Here is a 13,767-nt window from a genome sequence, read left to right as displayed (position 1 = left end):
AGGCAATGGTCGGACGTTCCGAGAGGGGCGTCGACAGAGACCTGGTAACTATCGGGATGTGTAGTCAGCAGAAGAACTAATAAAGACGGCATGTCCACATCCAGGAGCCGCGTAGGCGACTCAACCAATTGGGACAGACCATACGCCAATGCAAAATTATGCACAGATCGCCCTGCGTAGTCTGTGGTACGTGATCAATAAGCCATTCGTCATTGTGCCCGTTGAAATCACCCAAGACTACGATTTCTGCGGAGGGGATCTGTGCAAGCACGTCGTCAATTGCCGTTTGAACGAGCCCATGAGGTGATCGGTTTCTGCGTTACCACTATGGGACCTGTAGACGCACGCATAGATGCGGACGCGGTCCACTAAATCTACGCGGAGCCAGAGAGTGGACAGGTCCCTACCCTCAAAATTGCCGAGACGGCGATAGCAGATATCTTCCCTAACGTACATTCATACCCCAGCATGAGCCATAAAATTGTGCTCAATTTTGTACCCGGGGTACGATAAATAAGACGTATCGCTAGGTCGAGATATCTGCGTCTCCGTAAGGAAACACAAGGCCGGCTGCGCCGTCTCAAGGTGGTGGTGGACGGCGTTTAAGATGGAGTGAATTCTCCTGATGTTACAAAAGTCCACATTAAGCGTGGAGCGGGGTGCCGTGGTGTTACTGCCTCGTTTATCCTTGGTCATGCGCGGTACTGTGCCCTCCCCAGAATACGAGGGGCAGCCCGAGCGCGAATGCTCGGGGAGGGATTCTCCGGCTCTACAGGAGCCGGTACCCTCCTGGGGTAATTTATCTTTTGATACCGCTCTCATATTTTGTTGGGGGGAAGAAGGCGAATATGCGGAACTGCACTATGTAAGCGTCTCGCTTCTGGAAACCCAAGTGCTTGCAATAATTTCGGCCAACGGATCAGCGGTAATGCGCCCAGTATGTTACGTACACATCCACGTAATAATAGTATTATAAAATAAAATTATATTAAAATTACTCATAATAATTTTTTGTTGTAAAGAAAATTATTAATTGTATGATAAGTTTCTCGGCTCCCATATGCAACCGTCCTTATTCTCTCTGCAGAAAATTTTTCTTCATGCTTTCGGAATTATTAAATTTAACTCCATGTTCCTACTAACAATGTAACCACTTCAACAATACACTGAAAACATTTACGTAACTTACTTCTTTTAATTGAAGCAGCAGCGTCTGATTTTCAAATTAATTGCAGCATATGTTTTTGCTAGCATTAAAACAGTTTATTTTATTTTGTATCAATAACAATTTTTTAACAACAGATATATTTGTTTTTATAGGGCACTTATGTTTGTATTTTGTCTCTTCTATGCGCATGTATGAAGTCAGTGAATCAACAATTACTTACTCACGGATTACGCATTAAGATATATTTGTTGTAGGTATATTGTCAAAGCAGTGTAGTGATATTACAATTATAGTGAAATTATAATTTTTTTTATCATTTACCGGTAGATTGTCATTTTTTACAATTTAACGGCCTAGTTTTAGTGACATTGTAATGTCACGGGTACACTACAGTGATATTGTAAGACAATGACATTATGACAATTTTACTGGTCGTTAGTTTCTCATATGGTTAGTCTGTTTTTTGTATTTATTGTATAGTTATTACTTTTTAGTTATGCATTAGTGTAATCACCTAATTATTATCTAATTGAATCGGCCTTTGTTCACAAGTTGGTCCCAAAAATAACAATAATCGTAACAAGAATTAAATTAATGAGATTGTATAAAAATACGCAATTATTTTTGTACTTCTTAGTGCATATTATATCTATTGTTTTGAAATAGTGTTTTTGAAGTCGGTTGTTTTTTTTGTTATTTTTTGATTTTTAGTGAATTTGAAGTACACAATATAATAATTTGTCGAAATATGTGTAGATATACTAAATTTTTCAATACAGCAATGAACATAAGCGTTTTGCAATTTGATTACAGATAGTAAGAAATTCTGCCACAGTTCGCAACCTTACTGTAAGTCGTTAAGGAGGCCCATTGATCATCATATTCGACTACGACAATTACTTGACTATAACTAATATGTTATGGTAGATGACTTAAATATCCAGATAGCATAAAAAGATTCGGCCAAGTATCGTTAATTTGCTCCTAAGAATTAAAGACTTCCGTTACTTTGTCATGGATTCCGTTATCAGAACCTCACCAAACTATCTTTGAGGTATATCCTTTCCAATAAAAATAGAATCATCGAAATCGGTTGGCGCGATATTGATTTATTCGTAACTATATCATCCACTTTGCTATACGTATGTATAGCAAATTGAAGACTTTTATGGTTTTATCATGGATGCCATGGTCAGATCTGGACCACACGGGAAGCACCAGATTTTAAATAAAAAAAGAATTATCAAAATCAGTACACCCAGTTTTGAGATAGCATGAAAAAAATACCGACGAAATGAGAACCTCCTCCTTTTTTGGAGTCGGTTAAAAAAAAATTTCAACCTAATAGAATATAAAACCTGATCATTCTACAGTAAGCAATTACTCCATACAATCTTGTCTTACAGCAGTAGACAACTTACCTACCAATCTTATTACCAATCTTATTAGATGTCTATTGACAACCCAGTACCTGTACAAGAAGCGAGTCTGTGACAAGAAGTTCTGACAGGTCACACACCAATTTAAATGCACCTATTGACAATTGACATAACGAACAGCCTTAGATGTAGAAAATATGTAGTCGAGGATGAAACGGTGTCACATATAATCCTGTAAAGTACAGGGGTGCCCAAGCGATGGGCATTAACCCTAGATAAAAGGAAATTGCTCCGAGAAGTCTGCGAAGATCCCAAGTCTTGATATTTTTATGTTATGAAATCCTGGAAGGAGCTTGGTCGGTAATAGGAACTGGGCATATCCTTAAAACAGACCCCTTTTAAGGAGTCTCACTGTGATATGTGTGTGACAGTGTACAAAGATTGGTTTTCATCCAAATGGTGCCGTTCTATTTTCAAAAACTTCCACTTGGACAAACGAATTTATTTCATGAAGATAAAGAGAACACAACTTACGATGTAATTACTCCCTAAAATATTCAACCGTACCAAGTTTCCCTCGCACAATAAATTCGGAGCGAAATTATTCAGTTAGTTACAAGACGGTCCATATTGTACTCTCAAATCTTGTAAGGGAAAACAAAAACGAGCATAAATTTACCAAATCTTGTCTGTAATTGGTCTCCCATTTTCATGTTAAATTGAAGAACAGGGGCCTGCGAGAGGAAAACAATAACAGATACATTACAGTAATTACGTAAGGCTTACAGCCTTTGTTAACCTGAGATTGCTAATTAGTTGAAATAACTTGTAATAATTCTCATTCCCACAGCATTATTGCAAGCATCTTCTACCATATATTTTGTAACAGAAGATGTTTCTATGAGCTGTGTGGTCTAGTTCCGCCATAACAAAAATATCATCCAGACAATGTACTTGTGTTCCTGTTTAGTGCTTCTTCAAACAAATTATCTGAAAATCATATTTACCAGTGGGAGGCTCCTTTGCACAGGGTGTCGGCTATTTCTGCCATGAAGCAGTAATGAGTAAACATTACTGTGTTTCGGTCTGAAGGGCGCCGTAGCTAGTGAAATTACTGTGCAAACGAGACTTAACATCTGATGTCTCAAGGTGAAGAGCACAATTATAGTTCCGCTTAGAATTTTTGGGCTTTTCAAGAATCCTGAGCGGCACTGCATTGTAATGGGCAGGGCGTATCAATTACCATCAGCTGAACGTCCTGCTCGTTTCACCCCGTATTTTCATAAAAAAAATGCAATCTATGGAACAAACATCCAAATTAGGTGTTTTCAGGATTAAACGGCTTAAGGCACTTCATAAAAGCGAACAGTCTTTTCTTGGAGTTGCGTAGAGACGTCGCTTTTAGGCGTGATTCCTTCATGCCGCCCGTACGCTCGTTTCTTTTTGTCTTTCATAAAAAAAATACATAAAAGGCCGGTACAGCTCCTGCGATTCCTGTATTTGGTATTGTAAAGAGAGATAAGATATAAAAAATTAACGAGGTAGTATTTTTTTTATAAGGGCAAACGGGCAAGAGGCTGGATGCGGTTGGAGAGAGGTGAGACAACCGCCATTGGACTTTCGCAACAACAGGTGTCAAGAGATGTGTTGCCGGCCCTAGTATAACACTAGTGACTGAAATATATATTTAAATTATTGAAATCACATTTAAAATTTGGAGTTGCATTTAAATTCAGTTTTGAAGTTACAACTTCTTATAACTTCAAAAATTAATGTTATCGTGGTAGATTCATTCAATTTAGTACAAATCAAAAGATTAAATCTTCAATGCGCGCGTATAGTGTCGTGATTTTCCGACACTCTGAACTTAGAAGAATAATCTCTCTCTAGAATAGTGTAAGATCATGCATCCAGATTTTACAAGTCAACTAAGGCTAAAATTATAAACACAAAAGCGTCATCAGAGTTTAATTTTGTATCGCCCTCTTGCTAATAGAAATTATTTATCAAGGCAACCAATTATCAATTTTATCTTTACTAATTGTTTCTTTTTCGATAGGTAGTCTTTTGTCAATTTTATATTTAATCTGCCTATCTATAGACTACAGACAGGCGGACAATGGAGTCTTGATTCCGTAGATCAGCAGTTATAAAAAGTAATTCATTGCTCATTCAGCAAAATTTTAATATATACTCACTGTCTTATCCTGCAGGAGACTGATCCTGCAATTCAAATGTGCGTCTTCTCCCAACTGCACAGTTATTTTCGTGATATTGCCTACGGGAACATCCTCGAACGTGGGCCCGTACCGACGGTCGTGGTCGAAGTATGTGTTCTTCACACCAACCACGTGTGGTATCTGGGTCTGAATGTCGTTGGAGTCCTGGGTCGGCTGCGGCACCTTGAATGCCTTGCTGCTATCGATGGTGGAGTTCCCCAGGCGCAGCATGATCGGTGCTTGAGCTCCGGTGCTCAACACGTAGTACGGTGTAACCGTTGAGTCTTCTGATGTCGTGTTTTCTACAAAATCAGAATTGAGAGTTAGAAAGTTGTATAAAATACGAATATAGGATAGAATGTAGAAAGAATTATCTTCGCGGCTCAATAAGGGTACTGTAAGCCCATGCGTTGGCAGCTATTTCGGTCAATGGATCAGCCTAGCTATCCAACGGGGACATTCTGTCAGTATTCTTGGTACGCTTCCCCGTAATGATAGTTCTAATTTTATGTAATAGTATTGTTAATAAAGTTATAAGATTTTTTTTAATATGCAGCTGTTTAAAGGTATTAAAAATATATAAAACTATTCCTTAAAATAGTAATTTCTTGAAGAAGAGAATGACAAATATTATTGCTCAAGTCCCTCACACGCAAACTACGTTTTGATACAATATGGAAAACGCGCAGCCTTACTTTATAATAAAACTAGCCGATACCCCGCAACTTCGTGTGCGTACACACAGCACAAAAGAAAAAATAAAAGAACACTCATAACATAATACGCTGTCGCAACACTTTTTGTAAATAATTATGTGTACTGCAAAGCCATGAATACTTTTCGCAGCACACGCGATGTAAAAAATATTTTGGGTAATTTGTTTTACACCTCGGTTTACATAATTGGAGTTTTAGTAAGGATTTACTACTAAAAAAAATAATATAATATAGCCTTTATCACCCAGGGATAGTGTAGCTTTCGAACAGTGAAAAAATTTATCAAATCGGTTTAGTAGTTTCGGAGCCAATTCAATGCAAACAAACATACAAACAATCAAATCCTTCCTCTTTATAATATTAGTATAGATAAATAAATTTGATAATATATATTATACTCATTCAAAATTGAACTAAGAAGAAACTAATCAATGTATCAGGTTTTATAACGCTTCTTGCGTTAGGATCTATTATTAATGGAAGAAGAGTACAAACGAGCGTATGAGTCACCAGTTGAGAAGTGAATCCCACAACTCATACTCTTCTGGATAGAGTTATCAAAATAGTGTTGTAACATGTACGCGCATTTTTCGAAGGTACTTATGGAATACTCCTGGAAAGACTGGTGCAATCAACTTAAGAGACAAATAATTTAATCCGTTTTTTGCCAACGCTAAAAAATTGAAAGATTTAGGCTATAGAACAACTGTAACACGGTGCTGTGGTTTCTCAGTTTTATTGTATGTGGTTGAAGGCTGGACTTTAATGCAACCGATGAGCGACAAGCTGGAAGCATTCGAAATGTTGGTATAGACGAATGATGCGAATGTCATAGAGAGATCACGTTCACAATACCACCGTGTTGAAGAGAGTGGGAAAGTCCACAGAGTTACTCAAATGTGTACAAAGGCGAAGGCTAGAATATCTGGGCCATATAATTCGAAATTTTAAATAGGACTGCTACAGCTCATAATACAAGGAAAGATAAAAGGCAAACGAAGACTTGGCCGTAGACGAACATCCTGGCTTAAGAACCTCTGCCAGTGTTTCACAATGAATACAAAATCACTGTTTATGGCAGCGGAGAATAAAATCCAGTTAGCCTTAATGATCGCCCACCTCCGATAGAAGAAAGTACTAAAAGAAGAAGAAGCTATAAAAACTGGGTCAAAAGTGAGTGTTCTCTAAGATGAAGGCTAGTTAGATCGTTGTTTACACCCCAATAATCTATGTGGTAAATATTATCCAAATCGTTATAGCCAATTCCGAGATACCGAGATAGAGATAAAAGAATTGCTCGTCTAAATATTTAAGATATACCTATTTAATATATAAAATATATTTTCTAAGATTTCAATATGCAATTATGATTAAAGATTAATTATTTTGTAGGATCATTCCACTTACGCTGGTTTGCCTATGGATAATCTCACTTTAATCGAAATATTACCTATTCTTTGCTTAGACTATATTTTGTTCAAACAATGGATACTTAAGAGCTCGACCTTTTACATTAAGCTTAATACTCGTTTTATAAATATTTTATTCAAACAAAACAAATCTTATAACTATATTTATAATAGTATGATTACATTTACATTGACGACGTGGGACGGGTCGTTGCCTTCCCTAGAATATGGTTGAGGGAGGCGATGGCTGGCCCATGCTTCATGCTCGTGAACGGGTGCTACTTGTGGTGGCAGGATGATCCTGTAGCCGGAAGCTTTGCTTCATGGTTTTAAAAGTAAATATTATATTTTTTTAAATTGCTAATATAATGGTCGCTAAATGCCTTTATTTATTACCAACTATTATTGTTGATACAGTAATAGTCGGCCATGACTGTACTCAATAACACTTGTTTTTACGTATTTATTTACATGTATTTTTTTATTATTTGTAGTCTGAATATTATTGTTGCATCACTTTACATATATTGTAGCTGAAATGATTTGTAAGTGAGTTATTGTCACAATGAGTTTCTGACCACTTCTTCTTATTATTTCCTTGACCTGCATGAATAAAGTGATTTTGATTTGATTACTAAATTATATAATTATATTAAATATAAAAATATAAATATTAATTACAACTTTAAGCAGAATAGTCAAATTGTATTTGGTGAGTATTGCATGATATGTAGATTAAGATTATTTTTTTTAGTTTGCTTGAGTTCTCGTTACAGGTTTCGTCATGCTCGCTTTAATGTCACTGCTTGTGGCGGCGACATGGGACGGGTCATCCCCTTCCCTAAAATATGGTTGAGGGAGGCGATGGCTGGCTCATGCGTCATGCTCGTGAACGGGCGCTGCTTGTGGTGGCAGGATGATCCTGTTGCCGGAGGCTCGGCTTCAGATTCTTAAAAGTTATTATATAAATATATATCTTAATATATATAATCCCTTACAAAATGCTCACAGAATACCTTTACTTATTTACGTAGTTTGTGAATGATGCATCTACTGTACTCAATAACTTTTGTTTTGGATTAATATACATTTACTTTTTTGACTTACTCGTGTAAGGCATTGACTATTTGACGTTTGAGAATGTTTGTTGCATCACTTTACATATTATATTGTAATTGAAATGATTTGTAAAACAATGAACATGCAAATCTTTATTTAAAAGAGTTGCATTGAAAAGAGTTCTTGCTACTTCTTCTCATTAGCTCAACCCTTTACCAAGTAGCGGTAGATTCAATAAGAAAAAACTATTTTTCACATTCATAAGAGTCATTTTCGTGACCTAAACGAATAAAAAAATTCAGTTTCACCTCTACTGCGCGGCCAGTTGTAATGCACAAACAATTGAGAACGATGTAATAAAAGTTTTGCTATAATTCACTTCTTTTAAACAGGCAAAAAAATAAGGTTTTATAAATTTTTTTAACAAAAAACAACCGACTTCAAAAACACTAATTCAAAACCATAGATATAATATGCACTAAAAAGTACAAAATAATTGCGTGTTTTTATACAATCTAAATAATTAATCTAATTCTAGTGACGATTATTGTCCTTTTTGGAATCGGTGTCCTTCCGCTACTAAGAATTGAAGAGTTCCGTTACTTTGTCATGGATTTCGTAATCAGAACCTAACCAAACTATCACCAAACTATCTTTGAAGTATATCCTTTCCAATAAAAAAAGAATCATCGAAATCGGTTTGCGCGATATTGAGTTAATCATAAATTTATCATCCACTTTGCTATGCGTGTGTATAGCAAATTTAAGACTTTTATGGTTTTCTCATGGACGCCATTGTCAGATCTGGACCAAATTACAATGGGACCACACGGGAAGCACCAGCTTTTAAATAAAAAGAATCATCAAATTCGGTTCACCCAGTCGAATGTTTTGAGGTAACAAATATAAAAAAAAACATAACGACGAATTGAGAACCTCCTCCTTTTTTGAAGTCGGTTTAAAATTATTTTTGCTTTGAGTTTGGGTATGAACGAACTATATATTTTATAACGAGTTGCATATCTAGCCGTGTAGCAAAAGTTGCCTGTGTCACTTGCTAAGCAATATCTTGAATTTAAGTAAATGATGAATGTAAGAGCACACTATACACCAGCGGCTTCTTTGCGCCAGGATTATGGGTACCACAACGGTGTCTTTTGCTGCCGTGAAGCAGTAATGTGTATTCATTATTGTGTTTCAGTCTGAAGGTGGTAGCTAGTGAAATTACTGGGCAAATGAGACTTAACATCTCAAGGAGAAGATCCCTTATTGTCATAAAAAAAATCTATACTAGAGGCAGATTCATCAACTAACTTCACGATATATGTATGCAAATGATTTTGCAAATTCTCAAATAGATTGATTATCGAGAAAATGCGTGGGATTGATGGATAAACGAAGGTTTAATATATTATTCTTATAGGATACGAGCAACTATTGGTATTAGATACATAAAATATGAGATAACATTGTTGGAAATATAATGAAAAATATGAAATGTTTGCACAACATATCAATTTCATCAACAAAACGGATATTAAATAAAAACATATTTTAATATAAACAATATGCTGTATTACGGTTTCATGAATAATGAGTATGTTTACATTATCTTGTTTTTTAGCTATTCGTATTTAAAGATGAATTGACTTTAATCTGACTATAAACAATTGTTATCAAATTCATAGAATTTTTTCCATACACTTCAATCCGAGCACATCGTGAAAGCTTGAAAAATAATTTGTTTAGAACAATGCTGCCCAATTAATCTATATCACTTGATTTTTTTTAGAATGTATTTTAAAGTGTATTCTAATACTCAAATGTCCGCTGAACAATCGAATGTTATAAAATTTGTACCGTTATGCCTAAAATTTTTTACCATACTTCAATTTGATACGTTGCTAGACAAAGCCTGTTCAATTTTCACTTTATTGGTGAGTTTATTTTGAATATTTGTTATCTCATGTCTCTACTCTACTCTACTTATGTCTACCGTTAATGTACCGATGTTTATTTTTCTCTCAGATTGATCTCACTCTCAAATTGAAGTTACTCCAAAATTTTTTTTGGTTTTTGCATTTATATACAGAACGTATAATAAATAAAATTCAATTTAAAGTGGAGGTATCTTCGTGGACAAGGAGGACCAACGAGCAACGTACGGGTCACTGAATGGTATGTGAACAAACATTATAAAAAAAAACTACGTTTGAAAAACCGACTTTGAAAAACTGAAAAGTAAACAAAAAATAAACTTAATAAAGAGTGAATTTAATTAAAACAGCTCTTCGGAACACTCCCCGTGATAAATGCGGTAGAAGACACATAATAAAGTGACGTCTCTACACAACGCCAAGTGATCCAGCCCTTCACAGAGCACTAGGTCCCCGACAATTCGAGCTGCTCTGCGTTGCAGCTTCTTCGAAGCCAACTTGGCTTTGCCCTCCAGATGGCCACGGAATTGGCAATCGCTCGAGATTTCGAGACCCAGTATTCAGATTCTATGCGAGGCTTTAAGGGAAGTGTTGTCGAAGAGCGGTGATACGGCAAATGGGGTTTTTTTTAGTGGTAAACGCGCAAACTTGAGTCTTCTAGGGGTTAAATTGGACAAGGTTCAACTTACTCCATCCCGCTACCATCTCGAGAGAGGACTCGATAGAAGACACAAGTTTCTCTCAGCATTGGTCGACGATTTCCCGAGAGAGACCTGCATGGCCCGTGTCCGCGGCATCACCAGTGATATCGTCTGCACAGCAATGTATGTTGGAGGTGTCCAACACATCATTGATATGCAGAAGAAACAGTGTGGGAGATAGCACACAGCCTTGGGGCACTCCAGCGTTTACGGGCTTGGGATTCGAGCAATAACGACAACTCGACAGGTCCACTTGCATAAGCTCTCGGGAAGCCCAAATGACGGAAGTTTTGCGAGGAGTGCCTTGTGCCATACACGAAGGCCTTCGCTATATCCAGGCTAACTGCCAGGCCTTCCCCCTTGCTTTCAATAGCCACCGCCCATGTATGTGTTAGGTATATCACAAGATCGCCAGTCTACCGACCATGGCGTAAGCCGTACTGTCGGCTTTGGTTCTAGACGAAGCAATCTCGCTCAAAGTCACGCGTGGCGAGTAAAGGTACCTGCTATTTCGTTTGGCTTGGCACCGACTTTAAACCCATAAATAGGTTACAGAGCTGCGATACAAGCGTTCTGTAGAAAAACCTTGTCGCTTAAAGTGCATAATCATTATAAGTACTCTTTAGGCTCTTTCCACTTCCAGTAAGTAGTCACACAAAAGTAAGTCATCACTGGTAACACGCACTGGCTGAAAACCTTCGTATTCAGACACTGTGGTATTTGGGACGAGAAGATTTTACGGAGCTTCCCGAACGCTGTCCATCCGAGTTTGATTAGACGAGTGACGACCTTTTACGCGGAATTGGATCTGCCTAACTGGATTGTTTATCCGAGGTAGACGTACTCGTCGTCAATTTCGCCTCTAAACACGCTTCCTAAATTTTCTTAATCTTATACTCTGCCTATAGCCTAGTATTAGTACATGTATGTTTGAAGTCGATATATTTTGTGTTTTTTTTTTATTTAACTGACTCTAAGACTGCATTTACCTTTTGTGAATTGACACCCAACTATATGTGAGAGGACGAAAAGAGTGACTCCCAACATAGCGCCTTGCCTAGGCTCAGCCCCATTCGGGGGCTCATAATCTGAAAAGAAAAAAATAAGATTAGAAACGCTATGTCAATTTAACTTCCAATTAGAAATACACACTAAATAATACTTAAAGTTTTATATCAACCTAATATACAGTGTATTAGAAATCTAAATAAGACGTTACTAAAGTCCGGGCACTAAGCAGGAACAATTTCGTTGGTTAATGTGCGTTGTCTGATAGACCCCCAGAGTGTAAGTAGTGACTTAGTGTTAATGAAATCGGCAGATGGAAAAATTTATTATAATATAATATATAATAATTCAACTAATTATATCGCATATTATTATACAAATAAAATTTGAAAACAAGAGCGACATCTCAAGTCAAATTCCTAATATTCAAATAATAGGGTTTAGCAGGTTATCAACTGTAAAGTAGATCTTGTAGATGAAGCCACAACCTGAGAGTTGAACAAAGCAAACTGAATTTTATAACTAGGCGGTACTCGAACGGTTAGCTCAGTTGGTTAGAGCACCGGCACGGAACGCCGGTTAATCCTAGAAGTGAGGGTTATCACTTTAAAAACATAACATATTGTTTAGGTATATTATTATGTTATGTATTTAAATTACAAAATAATCGTCGTAAAAGTTATTGACGTCAGCACGAGTAATGATTATTCAAATTGCTCTACATATATCTAGTTCGAACTATTTGTTCACGTATTTCATGTAAATTGACTCCCACCTCAGTGACTTTTGAACGTCTTTGGTGTTCCCAGGGAATTATCCGCACTATTCAGGGTATTGTGGGTTGCGTTTCTAATTGTCGACGATGAAAGGGGACTTTCCCATTGCGCATACTTGAACAAGCCAAGTAATAAGCGACAGCGTGTGGGTGAATTTGTATGATCTATTTGAATTAACTATTCAAGTGACACAATAATAATCGTAGGTTTTTTTTTCAAAAATAAATTATATTGATGTGGTGAATGGTATATTAAGAAAATTAATATTAGGGATTGAATATATATAATATTAATAATTGTGTTAAATACTCATAAATATTGATGTATAACTAAAAATATATTACTTTAAAATTAAATGTAATTTAGGATTTTACGTTGATAAATCCAGCTTCATTTGTTATCTTTAAATCCATCCATGGCCAGAGTTGCGTGAATGTACAAAGTGCTATCAACGCATTTCACTGGTGCAACCGTAAATCCAAGTATACATCATTCTAGCTTCCCAACACTTTCAGGTTGCAGTACTTTTAAATTATCGCAAAAAATTAAAGAGTTTATTTTATACTCAAATAAAGCCCACAGTAATATAAAATCACAATATATACTATAAATTTAAAAATGAGCGGAATAGCATTTAAATTAATTATTGACCACTTATCATTGAGCCATTGCAAATATAATTAACAAATATAGAAGAAATTACAAATACTAATAATTTTTGATCCATAATATTCTCACTGGCACTTTTACCAAAATAATGGTCAATATTATGATAAATAGCATAATCCAAACATGCATTATTAAAAATTACCTTGTCTCTAAATATTATGATAATATATTAAATTATTTATTCTTTTTATTATTTAAAAATATTTATTCTACTAACATACAATGGGTGATACATATCTGAAAAATACTTTATTTTGTTGATTCATTCTCTTGTAAAATTTTGTTATTCGCTAACATTTATACGAAAGATTTATAAGATTCTAAAAATTAATTAAAATTACCTAAAATAATTTAAAAATGCAATTAATATTTCATTAAATATTATATAACATTATCGTTAATCACTTTTGATTTGCACCAAACATTTAATCAAGTGCTCTACTAATTTCAGGAAGTCTAGCACTTAGTTGGGCTCTGAGGCAAATTAACAAATTCTATAAGTACAACTTTGTTTACAAAATACTCTCAGAAACTTAAATTGCGCGGTAGAAGAAAATATTACATTTAAATTAGATTCCGCTCTGAGACATCGTTTGTGTTTCGGAGTTACTTCTCTTTATTAAAAACGAAATATTATTCTGGAGCAAAATAACGCTTTATATACTTCTGTCTCACGACTTCATCGACAGAAAGAAGCTTCTCTCTTACTTCATTATTTAGTTTTTC

The 13,767-nt window shown here is 35.8% G+C and overlaps 1 protein-coding gene across 2 annotated transcripts in view; it reads right to left on the bottom strand.

Annotated features, from left to right (window-relative positions):
- The window catches only part of LOC126968817 (uncharacterized), a 175,608-nt gene that overhangs the window by 31,241 nt on the left and 130,600 nt on the right, over positions 1 to 13,767 (bottom strand). For both annotated transcript variants that reach the window (XM_050813962.1, XM_050813963.1), the window contains exons 2-3: positions 11,578 to 11,676; positions 4,746 to 5,068 (exon numbers count right to left, since the gene is read on the bottom strand). In XM_050813962.1, coding sequence (XP_050669919.1) covers positions 4,746 to 5,068; positions 11,578 to 11,635 — 381 coding nt within the window. In that variant the 5' untranslated portion in view covers positions 11,636 to 11,676. The remainder of the gene's footprint in view (positions 1 to 4,745; positions 5,069 to 11,577; positions 11,677 to 13,767) is intronic.

Source organism: Leptidea sinapis, chromosome 16 (assembly GCF_905404315.1).
Source record: "Leptidea sinapis chromosome 16, ilLepSina1.1, whole genome shotgun sequence".
In the NCBI taxonomy this organism is placed as follows: domain Eukaryota; kingdom Metazoa; phylum Arthropoda; class Insecta; order Lepidoptera; family Pieridae; genus Leptidea; species Leptidea sinapis.
This window is presented reverse-complemented; position numbering and strand designations above follow the sequence as displayed.